Source organism: Lissotriton helveticus, chromosome 6, assembly GCF_964261635.1.
Source record: "Lissotriton helveticus chromosome 6, aLisHel1.1, whole genome shotgun sequence".
Lineage (NCBI taxonomy): Eukaryota > Metazoa > Chordata > Amphibia > Caudata > Salamandridae > Lissotriton > Lissotriton helveticus.
Genome location: NC_136067.1, coordinates 90,295,688 through 90,313,521, shown reverse-complemented (window position 1 = coordinate 90,313,521; position 17,834 = coordinate 90,295,688). Strand labels below are relative to the sequence as shown.

Below are 17,834 nucleotides of genomic sequence, written 5' to 3'. Positions count from 1 at the left end.
AGTGACAGAAGTTATTCGCCCACTCTATCTGACTCCTCCAACGAGGGTGTCGCCGGTGGATGACATTGTGACGTTTCAGGATGTGCTGCTGAGGGGAGCAGCGAAATTGTAGATCGCGCTGACGGTGCCCATCCCTTCAACCTCTGTAATTTTTGAAACACTACATCGTAGGCACCTCTCTCGCCCTTTGCTGCCTTTGGTGCCAGAATTGGAGGAACCAGCCATGGAGCTGTTCTTGACTCCGGCCTCGGTGAAGTCTGCACCATCACAACTTCAAAAAAAGTACAGGCCCCCGGATTCGGACCCGGCGTTTATAAGAATGGATTCTGCCCCGGATTTGGTTATTGTCACAGCGGCCAAGAAGCAGCATTCTACCGCTCCTTCGTCTACGGTCCCTCCGGACAAGGAGAACCGTCACATGGATTCAGCAGGGAGAAAGGTCTGCAGTACGGCAGCCACATCTATGACAGCGGTGAGTTCAACAGCGCTTTTGGGTCGGTGTGACCGTTGATTGTGGGAGTCCCTGCAACAATTCATTGAGCTTCTCCCGAGGGACAGAAGAGAAGATTTCCAGAAAATCCTGAATGAGGGCATGATGGTTTCCAACCAGGTCATCAGCGCGGCGGCGGTTGCCTCTCTCCTGGCCGCTCATAGGTACTGCCATGGAGTAAACCTGAGACGCCACTCCTGGTTGCGCCTTACCTCGCTTAAACCAGAGGCACAACAGCGTATCGCCAACTTGCCCTTTTCGGGCACTACCCTCTTTGGGACGCATGCGAATGAGGAAATGGCCCGCATGAAGGCGGAAGTTGAGACACTGAAGGCTGTAGGTTTGGAGAAACCGAAGGATCAGCGGAAGTCTTTCTACCCCTTCCAGAGGTGTTACTCCTCTCAATGTTTCCAGCGAGGGCAGGGTCACCAGACTGGCCAGCAGCAGCAACAGCAGCAGCAATATCAGAGACAGCCTTTCCAGAGGCGTCAGAGGGGCAGAGGCAGCCAGCAAACCTCCTCGGGGAATAAGGGCCCAGCTGGGTCGAAGCCCTGAAGGATTACTTCCCCCTTGTCTGTTACCCCGCTCCAGTGGGGAAAGCATACAAAATTACTTGGCAGAGTAGAGAAAAATTACTCAGGACAAGTGGGTGATGAATATTGTTTGCAATGGATACAGTCTTCGCTTTGTCAGCCCGCTTCTGGCCATTCCACTGGTTCGCTCGCAATACCAGCTGCACGAGCTCCAAGCGAAGGCCGATACCCTGTTAAGAAAAAGGGCGCTAGAAGACGTCCCTCTGTCTCAAAGGGGAAAGGGTCTATACTCAAGGTTCTTTCTATTGCGCAAAAAGGACAAGAACGAGTTCAGACCCATTCTGGATTTGCGACAAGCAAACAAATGGATCCGCAGGGAGAAGTTTCGCATGCTGTCCATGCACCAGATTTATCCTCAGCTGCATCGAGGAGACTGGTTTTGCGCAATAGATCTGCAGGATGCGTACTTCCATGTACCCATTGCACAGAAACATCGGAAGTACCTGCGCTTCCTAGTCGGCAGCAACCACTATCAGTACATCGTACTTCCGTTTGGACTGAAGTCTGCACCCAGGACTTTTTCGAAATGCATGGCAGTGGTGGCAGCGCACCTGAGAAAGAACAAGGTGTTTGTCTACCCGTACCTGGACAACTAGTTGATCAAGGCGTCCACCTTCCAGAAAGCGCAATTGCATTTCAACAGGTCGGCTGTTCTGTTGAGTCAACTGGGTCTGCACATCAACATGTCCAAGTCTGTTCTGACTGTTCAGTGTCTGCAGTACTTGGGAGCCTCCATCGATACTCTCAGAGCAAGCGTGTGTCCTTCGGAGGAGCGACGCTAATTGATCCTTCGAAAGACGCAGACTCTCATCTCCGTTCCATCCACGACAGTGAGGACTGTGTCTTCCCTCCTGGGGTCGATGGCTTCTTGCATCTTCCTCACACCACATGCACGCCTCCACATGAGACCGCTGCAGGAATGTCTGGAGGATAAATGGGACCAGAAACGAGGGAGCTGGGAGGACAGGATCCGACTGTCTCAACACGCTCAGCAGTCCCTGAAATGGTGGTGTTCAGCAGAGAACCTTCTCGGGGAGGCCATTCCACAAAGACATTCCAATACAGAACATAGTGACGTAAGCTTCTCTCCAATGCTGGGGAGCGCATTCGGACCATCTACAGATTCAGGGGACGTGGTCCCTGGCAGAGTTCAAGTATCATATCAACTTTCTGGAACTCGTAGCTGTTCATTTGGCGCTGAAGGCCTTTCATCCGTCCTTCCGGACCAGCTCCCTGCTTGTGCAGACAGACAATACGACCACAATGTTATTACCTCAACAAGCAGGGGGGCTCGAGATCGTGCACACTGTCTAAGGAAGCGCAAGCGATCTGACACTGGCTTCTAGCCAGAGGACTGACGATAACAGCAACCCATCTCCCAGGTGTGCAGAATGCTCAGGCGGATGCACTCAGCATGCTCTTCCAGGAAAACCATGAGTGGTTCTTAAACGACAAGGTGCTAGGAAACATCTTCGAAAGATGGTGGGGCACTCCAGAAATAGATCTGTTCGCCACTGCCGAAAACAGCAAATGCCGAGACTTCGCCTCCAGGTTTTACCAACCGGGGACTCTGGGGAATGCACTATAGATCAGCTGGTCGAACAGCTTTCTGTACGCTTTTCCGCCCATTTCTCTGATTCCGGCAGTGCTCATCAAGCTGTCTCAATCCAGAGTGCGAATGATCCTCATTGCTCCGGAGTGGCCTTGACAGTGGTGGTTCACAGACCTGCTCTACCGATCTCTCCAATCCCATCTGCGGCTTCTGTGTTGGCCGGACCTTCTAACGAAGTTCAGGGGGCAGATGGTGCACCCCAACCTCTCAACGTTGAGTTTGGCCGCATGGCTCCTGAGATAGTTCAGTCTGGACACTTGAACTTACCTGACAACTGCATGGAAATATTTAAGGAAGCTAAAAGGTCATCCACCAGGACTTCCTATGCCTACAAGTGGAAAAGGTTTTGCATCTGGTGTACATCCAAGAACACTGATCCTGCCTCCTGCAAAGAAGATGTCATCCTTCCATACCTCTTGCATTTAGCTCAATCTGGCCTTAATTTCCAGTCTATTAAGGTTCACCTCGCAGCATTAACTACGTATAGAAAATGTCCTTCACAAACATCCTTTTTCCCGATACCTGTGATTAAAGATTTTTTGGAGGGTTTGAATAAGGTGTTTCCCCCCATTAGGCGTCCTTTGCCTTCATGGGAGCTGAATGTGGTGCTGTCCAGATTGATGAAGGCGCCTTTTGAGCCTATTCATAAGGTTTCTCTACAGCATTTGTCCTGGAAGGCGTCTTTCCTTGTGGCTATAACATCGGCTTGCAGGGTGAGCGAGATTCAGGCTTTGTGTTGTCAAGAGCCCTATACAGTGTTTCATGCTTCCAAAGTTGTCATGAGGACTCACCCTAATTTTCTCCCCAAGGTGATATCTGATTTCCATGTCAACCAGACGATCACGTTACCTACATTTTTTCAACATCCCTCTTCTCCGGCGGAGAGGCCCCTTCATTCACTTAATGTGAGGCCGGTGTTGAAGTTTTACTTAGAGAAGACCAAGGACATTCGTAGGTCAGATCAGTTGTTTGTGAATTACGGTTCAGTCAGGACTGGCCTTGCCACCTCCAAACAGTCCATTTCTAGGTGGATTGTGTCCTGTATACAACGGTGTTACCAGATGGATAACAAGACTCCAGGGGGTAAGCCTAGGGCTCATTCCACAAGAGGCAAAGCGTCTTTGCTACGTAACATTCCCATTGCAGACATCTGTAGGGGGGCTATGTGGAAGTCTGTCCACACATTTGCTAGACATTACTGCCTGGATTCTGATGCCAGGACAGATGCGCAAGTTGGGCAGGCTTCGCTGAGGAATTTATTTGCTCAGTGAGGATTTTTCTTTTAGTTTTCTTCCACCGCGGGATTTGGTTGTTGGGATGGGCTTGCCATTCTATTCACAGATTATGACTATACACAGAGATCCCCTATTACAGAAGGAGTAGTTTCTTACCTGTAACTCCAGTTCTGTAGTAGGGGTATCTCTGTGATAGTCATAAGCGGCTCACCCTCCTCCCCGGTGGAAGTAAACATTGTTTTTCTGGATGCTACAGGCCTGGCTTTATAAGACCTTCAAAAAGTACTGAAAGTAACTTGCCTTTGGCTGTCCATCATGGGATACCGAGGGTCTCTGGAGCATTCTAAAGGCACGGCATCCCTTTTCCGGACACATAATGGCAGCCTATGAGGCTTGTCTGTCTAACCCTTCCTCTCTATCATGCAAAGGATTTTTGTGAAGGGGAGTTTCTCTATGTGTGGTGAAACTCTGTAAAATGTGTAAAATGTAATAATATTATTTGGCTATCCTTTTCACTTCAGGATGAAGTGCTGGCCAATGTAGCCTTGTTAATGTTAGGCTGCATCATTTGTTTTTCATTTTCTACTAAGTGTCTATGCAGGACTGCAGAAGAAGACAACTTAGGAGACTATTTTGATTGCTCCGGGGTCCCGCACATGGGCGGGACTATTCACAGATTGTGACTTTCACAGAGATACCCCTACTACAGAACTGGAGTAACAGGTAAGAAACTGCACATTCTTAAAGAGTCTAGTAGATTGTGTAAACTTTTTCTCATGGCTTTTAATTATATCTTATAGGGAATAATTTTTGTAATGGGTTTGAGTTCGAGCTAATAGTGATTGTTGCCTGAAAGGGACATAAATAAGCTGTCTAATGTGACTTTCTGTTATTATTGTGGTACTGTGTGTATGAAATGTATTGTCTACTTTTATGGCTGTGCCGAAATAAATGTATTTATGATGATGCATTGTATTACATGAGTCGTAAACAAGAGCCACTGTATTTATAAATGATGGATGAATCACTGTCATTTTGCTGTGTTTTTTATACACATCCTCTGTGTATTGGGGACCATTGAGCCTTGGGTGGAAGATCACTAGGACTCGCACTCTCCTCTTACTCCAAAGCTTCCATAACTAATTATACAAGGAATAACCTTGCAGTGCCAGTTCTGTCCCGCTCTTCACAGTTGCACTCTTCCATAATGCACCTCTCTTGCCTTTCTCTCCATGCAGGTTGGATACAATCATGGACTCCGACTGGGTGTTGGTGATGCAGGCTGGGAAGGTGGTGGAGATGGGTTCCCCTCAAGTGCTGTGTAACAAAGAAGACTCTGTTTTTTACCGGCTTGTCCATGGTGAACAGCTTTGAGAGGAGGGCAAATTCTACAGTAGAAGCAATAGGATAAGAGGTCAAAGGTGATGGCTGAGAGTATGGAGAAGGCGCTGCATTGGTTAACAGATTGATACAGGGTTAGATAACCTTAGGATCATAGACTCAGGCTTGGTCTGGTGCCTGCTAATGAAAGGCTATTGACAAGGCTATTCACATCTGGCCATAGAAGTCAAGCCTACATTAACTGTGGTAGTGTCACCGTTTTAATACTTTTGACCTGGTACCTCCCAGGAGTAACATCAGAGTGTCAGAATAAGGCATAGAAGAAAGGAGAATGTGGTGAAGACAGGCACTAACTTGACTTGTGGGAATGGTCAGGATTGGTATATCTTGGAGGAGAAACAGAAGCAGCAAATAAAGCGGAGAAATAGGGAAAATTAGGAGACAGCGGTTGGCGACATAAAACAAGGAAAAATTGAGTAGGCAGAGTTTGCAGACAGTGTCTAGATTAGGAGGGAGCACCCATCAGGTATGGATGGTCAGGACACAAAGTGGTAGTTTGAGATCATTATGCAGAGGAAATTAAAGCTGTGATACGAGGACTCCCGAATGGCAAGGCTCTGGAGTCCGACAGACTTCCTACAGAGTTTTTAAAACTCTACCCTGATTTACCAGCCCTCAACTACTGTCCATCTTCTATGAGGCTGTTAATACTGGCAGTCCTCCATCTCTGCTGGAAGCCCTTCTTATTATCATCCTGAAATCGAATAATGTGTGGAAACCTAGGACTTGTACAGACCCTGCCACTAGTTTCCTGTGACATCAAAATATTGACAAAAATTATAGCTAAAAGAATCTTCCCAATACTACCTGAAATGGTAAGGCGGGATTAATACCTGGATAATTGACTACGCATAACCTGCGTACTATTTTTGCTGTACTACATTAGCTTAAACCTGAAACAAATGCAGTGGCAGTCTTTTTGGATGACACCAAGCTATTTGACCTTGATGACGATACTGAGTTGCATAGGTATGACTAACCCTTTTATAAAACTAATCAGATTATAATATAACAATCCAATCAATAAGCTATATATAAACAGCCAAATCTCCCTCTCAATCCCAATAGGACATGGCACTCACCAGGGGTGCTCTCTATTAGCTATTTTATGTGCACCCGCGCTTGCCCCCCTTGCTGCCAAATTCAGACAAAAATACTTGCAATACTCTTCAAGATTTATGGACGACCCATATAGGCCTCACTCTATGTGGACTGCGGATGGTATAACACTGTACCTCAGAAACACTCAAGACAGTCTCAGTCCCATAATGCAGGAAATCGTCAGATTTGGAAATTCGTGAGGTCTGAACATGAGTTATGGTAAATCAGCAATATTTCCCCTAACTCAGAAGACCCTAGAAGTAGACCTCTATTTCTCGCTGAAATGGAAAGATGAACCGGTTAAAACTAAGGTATATGGATTATTAGCCGTAATAGGAATGAAATCATAAGGATTAACAATGAGAATGCAATGAGCACCCTTGTGGTCAAAATTTGCTCATGGGCAGTTGACACAAATTATGGCTAGAAGATTAGGATTAATCACAATGGGTATTCTCGTTAAATTCTTATACTACTTTGTCAATATTCTCATCAAATAAAGTTTCATTGCATCCCTTACAACCCTACTGAATTTCCTGGTAAACCCTAACTAAGCAATACATACAAGTGGGCAATGCATTACCCAATGCGCACACTGTTGGTTCAACCCTCAGCACTACATAGCTCATCTTGACGCCTGGACGCCCTTGGGCTAATTTAACGCTTTATAAATTGTATATTCATTCATTCATTCATTCTTCTTGCGGTGGAAAGGGCCCATTCTGCTGCAGACCACTCTGTGGGTCTGTGGCTCTATGAAAACCAAAGAAATCGGTAGAGTACAGAATACTGTGAAGCTACAGCATGGGACAAACTTTATCAGCAAGACCAAACACAAACTATTATACACACCATTAACCCCATTGTCATTGCACCCTTTCTTCCCCATGGTCAAAGAAAACAAAAAGGCCACTCAATTACATAAACTACATATTACTGTCTGGGCAGACCTGTACAAAGAAGGACAATTCATCACTATTGATACCCTCAAAGCCCACTTTAACATCACTCTATATGACTGTTTTCTTTACCACAGAATCAAGTACACCTGTAATAAAACTTCACCCCACTCCCCCATAGAACATAGACTGGACCCACTAGATAAGGTTATTACTGCAAATACTTCCAAACAGGAGTCTGCAGTAATAAACCCCAAATAGCTCATAGCAGCACCATACTGGGAGACCTTGAGAGCAGTTCCCTGCACGCTGTTCTCGAAAGGGAGGGATGGAATGAGGATCTAGAGGTTCCCCTCACAGATGAGATTTGGGAATACTGCTTCTCACAGACAGGTGAATTGTTGCCTAGCAGTAGACTCTGAATAATCCACTTCAGATTCCTGCACTGCATGTACTACACTCTGTTAGTACTATATAAATGGAAACTGCACAATAGCTGTCACTGCGAACAATGTGGTAAGGCACAAGCAAGTTTCCTTCACCTCGTGTGGATGTGGCATAAGGTTTTTGCATTCTGGGAACAGATACACAACAGATTTGACCTAAAGAATAGCGCAAACCCGAAGCTGGATGACCCTGCTGGTGTTTTGCTTGGTTGGGTCAAGCAACATCCATACTAAACAAATGTTCCCAGCTCTTGCACTACTGTTAGCAAAACACTTGGTGGCACAGTATTGGAGACTGGCCACTTTCCGATGTCTGCAAGACAGCGACATTGCTACAGGAAACCACGACTGGGCCTTCCAACATGTGGTCCCTAGGACCAGCTCTGCTGCCTGCCAACTCTCCTGCAAGAGTACTCGCTGGCTCATAGAAAAGGGAGCAAATACATATAGCAGACCCATCAACAAGGATTGGATAAATGCATCTGAATTGGCCACCAGAGGATCCGGTCTCCAAACTGTAAAAAAACTGAGAAGTGGGCATTCAGGGAGGATGCAAAGCGATCTATTACGCATTCAGCTCGTGAAAAACTTGTGTATGAATCAAGTAGGAAGCAAGAGTTTGAGTCCGCTATCATATTGAGCTGAACTGGGATACAGCTGCGCCCGTGCAGGTAAGAGCGGGGGGCCCGTTGGGGGGGGAGGGGTTCGACAGACAGGTAAATTAAATAAATAGGTTCGAGGCATGTGGGCTGCTAAATTCATATCTATTGCATAGATCGCCGCCTAGTGTTGGGTCCGGATGATTGCACATTGTTGTCCTGGAAGAGTCTTCGAAGTATCACGAGATAGGTGGCTCCTCCCCTGGACTACAGTGCGCATGGGCATCGACTCCATCCCCAGATTGTTTTTTTCCGCCATTGGGTTCGGATGTGATTTCGACGTCTCCTAGTCGGAATCGAATAAAACTACTTCTAAGGCCACAAGGCCTTTGTTACCTCGTCCGTATTGTTCGCGTTCGGTCTCGTGCTTCATCCGACTCTAGGAGTCGGTCTTCTGCGGAGTCGAGTAACTCTTCGGACATCGAGGCCCTGTCGTCGCAGCAAGACCCCGACGAAACTACGATGGAACGGAGTCCGTTCAAGTTCTGCCCCGTGTGTGGTTCAAAGTACCCACACATCGACGTGCATCCAGTCTGTAACAAATGCCTCTCGCCGGAACACGACGAGGCCAGCTGTATGGCCTGTTCGAAGTTCAGGTCGAAGAAGACGCTCAAGATTCGGCGCGCGGTGCGCCTTGAGGCCCGGCGAGCGGCTCCGGCACCTGACGACATCTTCAACGACCCCGAGGCAGAAGGCCCAAGCCATCGTCTGCAGATTTCACCACCATCGACGGAGGTCGAGGCCGATTCCGGAGAACCCGTTGAGGGCCAGGACCTGGAATACGTTGAGGAGGTAGGGGACGACGAAGAAGTTTATGGGGCCGCGGAAGATAGCTCGGAGGAAGAGCTATGCCCCGAAGGTTACATGACTCTGGCTCAGGTCACGGGATCGCCACTCGGCCTTACCCACGACCCTGCACCGCAATCCCCGGCCCCGCCTTCTGGCCCGGCCACGGACACATCAGCGGAGCCGCCATTGCGCATATCGAAACCGAAACCTTCGGATTCGACCACAACAAAGATGGCCGACGTACCATCGAAACAGAAGAAGCCTGCAACGTCATCGGCTCTGTCGCCTTCAGTGGCCCCGAAACCGAAGAAGGCTGTCGAGCCGGAACCGCTACATACGATGGCCAAGGAGCCGACCTCAAAGAAGGTCGTCGACCACGTGTCGAGCACGGTTGCTCCACCAAAGTCCACAAAGACCGTCGAACAACCATCGGACGCGACTGCGCCACCGACAGGCAAACTCCCGGTCGAAGCGCAGTCGACGAAGGGCCCCGAGCCGAAGTCCGGAGGCCCTACGCAACGGCACAAAGAAGCCGGACAAAAACCAACGGCATCGGCGCATAAGCCTAGGAAGGAGGCCCGAACCATTGGGGTCGAAGATGCGTCGGAGGCTCCAGTACGCACGGACACCTCGTCGACGCTGTGGTCCTCCAATGGTGACGGGCATGGGTCATCGGTAACTAAACCCTCCGCTTCCTTCACGAAGCAAGTCACCGACTCCCTCAAACGGATTCGGGAGAAGACTTTGCCGTCGACGACTCACACGCCGTCAGCCAAAAAATTGGTGCACGCAAATCCTCTACACTCTGCCGCCGAGGGTGGCACCGAAGGCCTTTGCACCCCGGTCGGTGTCAAAGGACACAGAGGCCTCACAACACTCGATGCTAGGTGGCCATTTGAGTCGACATCAAGCTTCAGAAGAACAATCTGAACATTATATCGACGCCGATACGGGAAAATTGACACTCTATAAGCGAAAGATTACTTCCCAACCATTGGAGTCATATGTCATACCTCTGAAGAAGAAAAGGCCAGCACAGGACCTTCCTGCCCTTGTTGAACCTATTCATCCTCAACCAAGGAGGAGCCCATCCCCCTCTCCCAATGCTTCAGGGGGAGATGACGATGACCAGGATGACGAGTATAATTTCCCAGATAACAATGACCCTGATGAGCAACAGGACTCATGGGTGGACAGTGGTGACCAGGGAGGCCAACAAGTGGTACAGGACCCCCAGATTTATGGTGTACGGACATCCCCAACTGAGGATTCAGCGGCATTCAATGCCTTGATTGAACGGGCGGCTGCAAATCATAATGTGGACATGCATGCCGACCCGGTGGAAGGAGATTTATTGTTAGACACTTTCTCTGCCGCAGAAAAAACTGTTAAAACGCTTCCAATGCTAAAAGGTGTCCTCAAACATGCACCGGAAATCTTTAAGGAACCAACCGGGGCAAGAGTGGTGAACCCACGTATTGAAAAGAAATACAGACCGGCACCTGGAGACCCAGCATATATTCGGGGACAGTTGCCTCTAGACTCTTTGGTGGTCGCCAATGCCCGCAAACGGGCGAACTCCCAGACGACGGGTGAAGCTCCTCCCCCAGACAAAGAGTCGAAAGTGCTAGAGGCGTCTGGTAAAAGGGTGGCTGCACAGGCAGCCAATATCTGGCGCATATCGAACACACAAGCACTGTTGGCACGATATGATAAGGCACATTACGACACCCTAGAGCAGCTCCTTCAACACCTTCCAGATGAGTTTAAAGAGGCAGCTGAGATGCTGATACAGGAGGGCAAGCTCATTTCAAACGCTACAATTAAGTGTGTGCTTGATGTTGCAGATACAGCGGCTAGAGCAATTAACACTAGCGTGTTTTGAGGCGTCAAGCATGGCTTCGCATATCAGGGTTTAAACCTGACATTCAAACACCAATACTCAACCAGCCCGTTAATCCCGACAGACTGTTTGGCCCGGACGTTGACACCACCCTCGAGAACATTAAAAAAGACAAGGAGACAGCTAAATCCATGGGGGCGCTTCAGTCTCAGCAATTCAGGGGGAGCACTTTTCGTCGCTCAAGTACCCGTGGTGTTACCAGAGGACACTTGGCACAGCAGACGCATTTCACCAAAGGTGGCGCGCAGTCCTCGTACCCCAAGCAGGGTAGAGGGGGTTACAGAGGAAACAGTGCCAAGGGCAGGGGCAGAGGCAACAACAACTCCCGTTCCTCTGCCGCCACCAAACAGCGACTCTCTGTCACTGCCCCCCGACCATCCAACACCTGTCGGGGGGAGACTCCAGCAGTTCCTGCCAGTCTGGACGTCCATCACCACAGACAGGTGGGTGAGAAAACTTATCCAATACGGTTACTGTTTGGAGTTGACATCCACTCCACCCAACATTCCCCCAAGACAACGTCCTATGTCGGAAGAGCACTTGCACTTATTGCAGCAGGAAGTTCTTGTGATGCTACAAAAAGGCACAATAGAGCTCGTACCAGTGGAGGAGGAAGGAACAGGGGTCTATTCCCTGTACTTCCTCATCCCGAAAAAGGACGGATCCCTCAGACCCATTCTGGATCTGCGCCCCCTCAACCTGTATATCCTATCAGAACATTTTCATATGCGAACACTGCAGCAAATTCTTCCCCTGCTAAACCAAGGGGACTTCCTAGCAACCTTGGACCTCAAGGATGCTTATTTCCACATACCACTCCACCCCTCCCACAGAAAATACCTCCGGTTCACCATCAAAAACAGGCATTATCAGTTCAAAGTCCTTCCCTTCGGAGTGACCACTGCCCCCAGAGTGTTCACCAAGTGTCTGGCGACAGTAGCGGCGCACCTCAGGAGACAAAATATACATGTCTACCCTTACCTAGACGACTGGCTGGTTCAAGCAAAGTCGGAACAACAGTGCGCCGCACACATGTCCCACACTATTCACCTCCTTCACAGTCTGGGGTTCTCACTGAACTACCCAAAGTCGCACCTTCAGCCTTCTCACGTGCGGCAGTATCTGGGTGCGACAATAAATACTCTGACTGCTACAGCTCAGCCAAACCAAGCGAGGATCGACAGCATTCAGTCGCTCATCCAAAGGTTCAGACCGCAACACTCCCTACCAGCGAGAGTGTTCATGCAGTTGATAGGCATGATGGCCTCCTGCATCTTCATAGTCCCGCACGCAAGGCTGCATATGCGTCCGCTCCAAGAATGCTTGGCACATCAGTGGACTCAGGCTCAAGGACAGTTGAAAGACCTAGTGTTGGTGACCGGTCGGGCATACAACTCTCTGCATTGGTGGACTCCACACAACCTTTGCAAGGGCCGACCGTTCCAAGAGCCTGTGCCACAGATTATCCTAACGACGGACGCATCTCTCCAGGGGTGGGGAGCTCATGTGCTCCACTACACGGTGCAGGGACTGTGGTCAACGCAGCAACAAAAGATGCACATCAACTACCTGGAGTTGATGGCGATCTTCATGGCGCTCAAGTCCTTCAAAGTACATCTGTGCAACAAGGTCGTGTTGATCCGGACGGACAACATGACAGCCATGTACTACATCCAGAAGCAGGGAGGGACACACTCTCCACAGCTGTCTCATCTGGCTCAGAGCATGTGGAAGTGGGCCATTCAAAGGAACATCTTCCTCATGGCGGAACACCTCCCAGGCAAGGACAATCAGATGGCGGATCTGCTCAGCAGGTACAGCCATCAAATGCACGAGTGGGAGATACATCCATCAGTACTCCACCCGTACTTCCAGCAGTGGGGTCATCCGGAGATAGACCTGTTTGCCACAAGGGAAAACGCAAAATGCCAAAGCTTTGCCGCCAGGTTCCCTCACCCACAATCGCAGGGCAATGCGATATGGATGAACTGGTCAGGCAGATTTGCGTACGCTTTTCCCCCAGCGCCTCTCATTCCGCTGGTGGCAAGAAAGCTAAAGCAACACTCGATGACGCTCATCCTGGTTGCTCCAACGTGGGCACGCCAACCATGGTACACCACGTTTCTGGACCTTTCCGTGGTACCGCATCAAAGACTGCATCTCACTCCCAGGCTATTGACGCAGAACCATGGCGACATTCAGCATCCAGATCCGCAACAGCTCAATCTGGCGATCTGGCTCCTGAGGTCTTAGAATTTGGCTATCTCAACCTGCCTCCTGAATGCATGGACATCATCAGAGAGGCAAGGAAGCCCACTACCCGAGCTTGCTATGCCGCAAAGTGGAAGCGGTTTGTCATTTACTGTACAGAACATCACATTGACCCGCTTGATGCATCCATTCCTAACATCATCTGCTATTTGTTACATCTTTACAAATGCAATCTAGCTTACGCTTCCATTCGGATACACTTATCCGCCATAGCGGCTTATCTCCAGAACAGGCAGCATCTCTCCGTTTTCAGGGTGCCTGCCATTAAAGCCTTCCTGGAGGGACTGAAAAGAGTCATTCCTCCCAGAACACCACCAGCTCCTGTGTGGAACCTCAATGTGGTCCTCACTAGACTGATGGGCCCACCTTTTGAGCCACTACATTCATGCGAGATTCAGTTCCTGACATGGAAAGTGGCCTTTCTCATTGCTATTACATCTCTCAGGCGTGTTAGTGAGCTGCAAGCGCTCACTATACAAGAGCCATTCATACAAATTCATTCAAACAGGGTAGTGCTTCGCACTAACCCCAAGTTCCTTCCGAAGGTGGTGTCACAGTTTCATGTCAACCAAACTATTGAACTGCCCGCATTCTTTCAGAACCCACAAACAGTAGCGGAAAGAATGCTCCATACGTTGGACGTAAAAAGGGCACTCATGTACTACATTGACAGAACACAACAATTTAGAAAGACACAGCAACTTTTTGTTGCCTTCTCAGCCCATCACAAAGGCAACCCTATTTCCAAGGCAGGAATAGCCAGATGGATCGTTAAGTGAATTCAGATTTGTTATCAAAAAGCTAAACGTACTTTAACAGTCCCCCCAAGAGCGCACTCCACACGCAAGTTGGGGGCCTCCATGGCTTTCCTGGGGAACATTCCTTTGGAAGACATTTGTAGAGCAGCCACGTGGTCTACACCACACACGTTTACAAAACATTACTGTGTGTTGATGTGCATTCCAAGCAGCAGGCAGCTGTAGGTCAGGCTGTTCTCAAAACACTTTTTCAGACTTCTGCAGCTGGCACGGGCAGCCGCCGTTGATGGAGGGACTGCTATGTATTCTATGCAATAGATATGAATTTAGCAGCCCACGTGCCTCGAACTGAATATGCTACTTACCAGTATGCATCTGTTCTTGGCATGTAGGGCTGCTAACATTCATATCGCCCACCCTCCTCCCCGGTGCCCGTAGCGGCTGCAGATCCTTCTTGCATTCAATCATTAGCATGGACATCCTTTACACTATTTCACTCCATCTCTGCCACAATGGCTAAAAACAATCTGGGGATGGAGTCGATGCCCATGGGCACTGTAGTCCAGGGGAGGAGCCACCTATCTCGTGATACTTCGAAGACTCTTCCAGGACAACAATGTGCAATCATCCGGACCCAACACTAGGCGGCGATCTATGCAATAGATATGAATGCTAGCAGCCCTACATGCCAAGAACAGATGCATACTGGTAAGTAGCATATTCATTTTCCCTCGTCGTTGTCTGTTGAAATCCCCCCTGACCAGGCCCCACCGCTCTTACCTTCACGGGCCGCTGATGCTGGGATATCCCCGCTGTCACCGATATTTGATACTGGACACAGTAATGCCAAAAATCCTTGGCGATCTCCATCAGAAGACAGGATCTCCTCCTTCCCAGACAGTTGATTTTCCATACTGCCGAAATGTTGTCCATTCCCAGAAGAATACAACAACTCGCCAAGTGTGGGGAAAAAAGTGTGGACTGCAAAGGCCCCTGCTAACAGTTCAAGGCAAATGATTTGGAGATGAAGCTCTTCCAGGGACCTCCTATCTCCACCGGGCCCCCCAGCCCCACTGGCTGGCATCCGATTCTGTGACCATCACCAGAGACGACAACACAAAGATAGCTTTGCCGTTCCAGGCATCCATGTGGTCCAACCACTGGGACATCTCCGTCCTGGCTTCCTCCGACAACACTATCTGCTCTGAATAGGACAGCCTCTTCAGAAGGTGTAAGATCTTCAATCTCTGAAGGCCTCGATAATGATGTGGGCCTGGGAATATTGCTTGGATGGAGGACACCAAAAGACCTACTAGGCGAGCCAAGATCCTTAATGATATAGTCGGAGAGGCAAGCGCTCTCCTAAACTCTTTCTTGATAGACATCCATTTCTTCAATGGTAACAGAAGTTGACAGATTCTACCTAAATATCCAGGAATTGTAGAGAATGGGAAGAAACTTGGATTGATTTCTCAGAGTTGATGACAAACCCCAGATCTCGAAGGAGCAGAATAGTCCAAGAGAGGGGCAGATGATCATGTCCATGCTCTGCGCTATGACAAGATTGTTGACTAGGTAGATAATCAATCTCACTCCCGGAGTTATAGTACGACGCATTGAAGCAATTTAATGGGAGCCAATGACAGATTAACTGGCATGGTGGTAAACTCGTACCAGTGATTGCGCCAGAGAAACCTCTGATGGCAGGGAAGATGCAGACTGCCAAGTAAGCATCCTTCAGGTCCAGCTGGCTCATCCAGTCTACCTCCTGTAAGAGATCCCATAGTAAGTTTATTCCCTCCATCTTGAAGTAGCGATACACAATCCAAGAATTTAAATGTTTGAGATTGAGAACCAAACGAAATCCCCGGTCCTTCTTTTGGACTAAGAATATTGTGCTAACAAACCCTTGCTGATATGGTAAAGACCTTACCACTGTCCCTTTTAAGAGTAGGGAGCAAATCGCTTTACCTATGAAACCTCTCTCTGCTTGGGGAAAAAGAAAGGAGGGGATGTACCCCTTGCTGAGGCCAGGAGTAAAAGTGTAGTCTGAACTCCTGAACCGTCTGCAATACCCAAGGTTTTTGAGGGATAGCCCTCCAGTTGTGCAGGAACAGCTGTATCTGTCCGCCCACCATAGCCACTGAGGATGGGATAACTCTTGCCTGAATAAGTGGCATCGGCAGCATTGTTCCTGCCCCTGTACCCGCATTGATGGGCATGGCCACAACCTCCTCTGTTGCGGGTGGGGTAGAGGTTGTAAGAGCCAGAGGAGTACCTCTATCCCTCGGTGCATATCCACGGGAGGCCTCGTTGAATCTGCGGCCTGGCGCTCGGCCCGGAAACCGCCCGGCCCTGGCAAAAAGACAACTGCTATTATCCAATGGGGAGAAAGTGGTGACATAATTGCTGAGAACTTTCACAAATTTTTCCCTGAAAAGTAAACCATTAGCCATAGTGCCTGTTTACATAGAGGCCAGTCCCACAAGTTTCAGTTCAATCCGTATGAGGAAAGATTTGCTGAGTTTTTGTGGACATTACGCAATTAGCATTGCTGAGAAGGCACAATGCCTTCTGAGCCCATTCCTGGACCTACCCCGGATCCATCATGGATTTTGCCTCCTTTGCCTGGACGGCCAAATAATAACATCTTAGTAATTGAACCAGAAAGATCCAAGAGTTTTTTCTTGGCATCTGCACCATGCTCTATCCAGGCCTTTATTGGGGTATTTTTTATTTATTTATTTATTTATAAAGTTTTATATAGAGCGAACTGGATCCTGAAGGATATCAGAGCGCTTTACAGTTAGAGGGAGAGGAGGGAAAAAGATCACAACAAGAATAAAATGAGGACACTAATATGCATAAAATTATACAGTGCAAACATAACAGATTCTATAAGATCGCCACAGTCACTGCTTATCAGTTAATATTGATCATTTTCAAAGTACACATCATACTCATAACCCGTTTTCTGATGGACAGTGACATTCCAAACAATAAAACATTGCGTTTAGAATGGATTTACCATATACTGTACCGTACATACTTACTATGTGTATTTATAATGATTATGCGTATTTGTACTAGTTATGTAGATTTGCAACACGCTCTCACCAGTGATGGTATCCTAGCACTGAGCAGCTAGCCCTACCTATGGTAGGTCAGTTTAGTTCCCTGAGTTGTGGTGTAATACAGGTTCTGTGTGGGAGCTTAATGAGTCTGGCTGCCACGTTCTGGATGGTCTGCAGTTTTCTAGTGAGTTGCTTGGTGATTTCGTCATAGAGGGATGTTCCCATAGTACAACTTGCTAGTCACAAGGTAACAAGTAACAGTTTTTCCTTGTGTTGCTTGGAAGCCATTTGCAGATCCTACTCAGTATTGTCAGGGCAAATGTTTTGAGAAAAATCACCATATTGGGGTCAATTCCGGCATATCTGTGACGCTGCCATGGAGAGAGGGTCGAGGGCATTCTGATCTCAGGGTGTTACGCACTTCATGCTCAAATCCTTTACTCAGTCTGTCCCAGACGTAAAGCTCCACTTCCATATAAGGTACCATAGTGTGGTTTACGCTTGCATTTTGCAGCTGGTTGCTGATCCTCTTGGGGAGCTTCAGAATCATTTGAGGGGGGTGATGACACTGAGCACAAGTTCGCCACCGGGGCACTGAGACCT

At 48.5% G+C, this 17,834-nt stretch overlaps 1 protein-coding gene across 1 annotated transcript in view; it reads left to right on the top strand.

Annotated features, from left to right (window-relative positions):
• The window catches only part of LOC144762269 (ATP-binding cassette sub-family C member 10-like), a 392,992-nt gene extending 386,038 nt beyond the window's left edge, over window positions 1-6,954 (top strand). Inside the window, exon 22 of the mRNA XM_078647410.1 lies at window positions 5,169-6,954. Coding sequence (XP_078503536.1) covers window positions 5,169-5,304 — 136 coding nt within the window. The 3' untranslated portion in view covers window positions 5,305-6,954. The remainder of the gene's footprint in view (window positions 1-5,168) is intronic.
• Window positions 6,955-17,834: the final 10,880 nt, after the last annotated feature.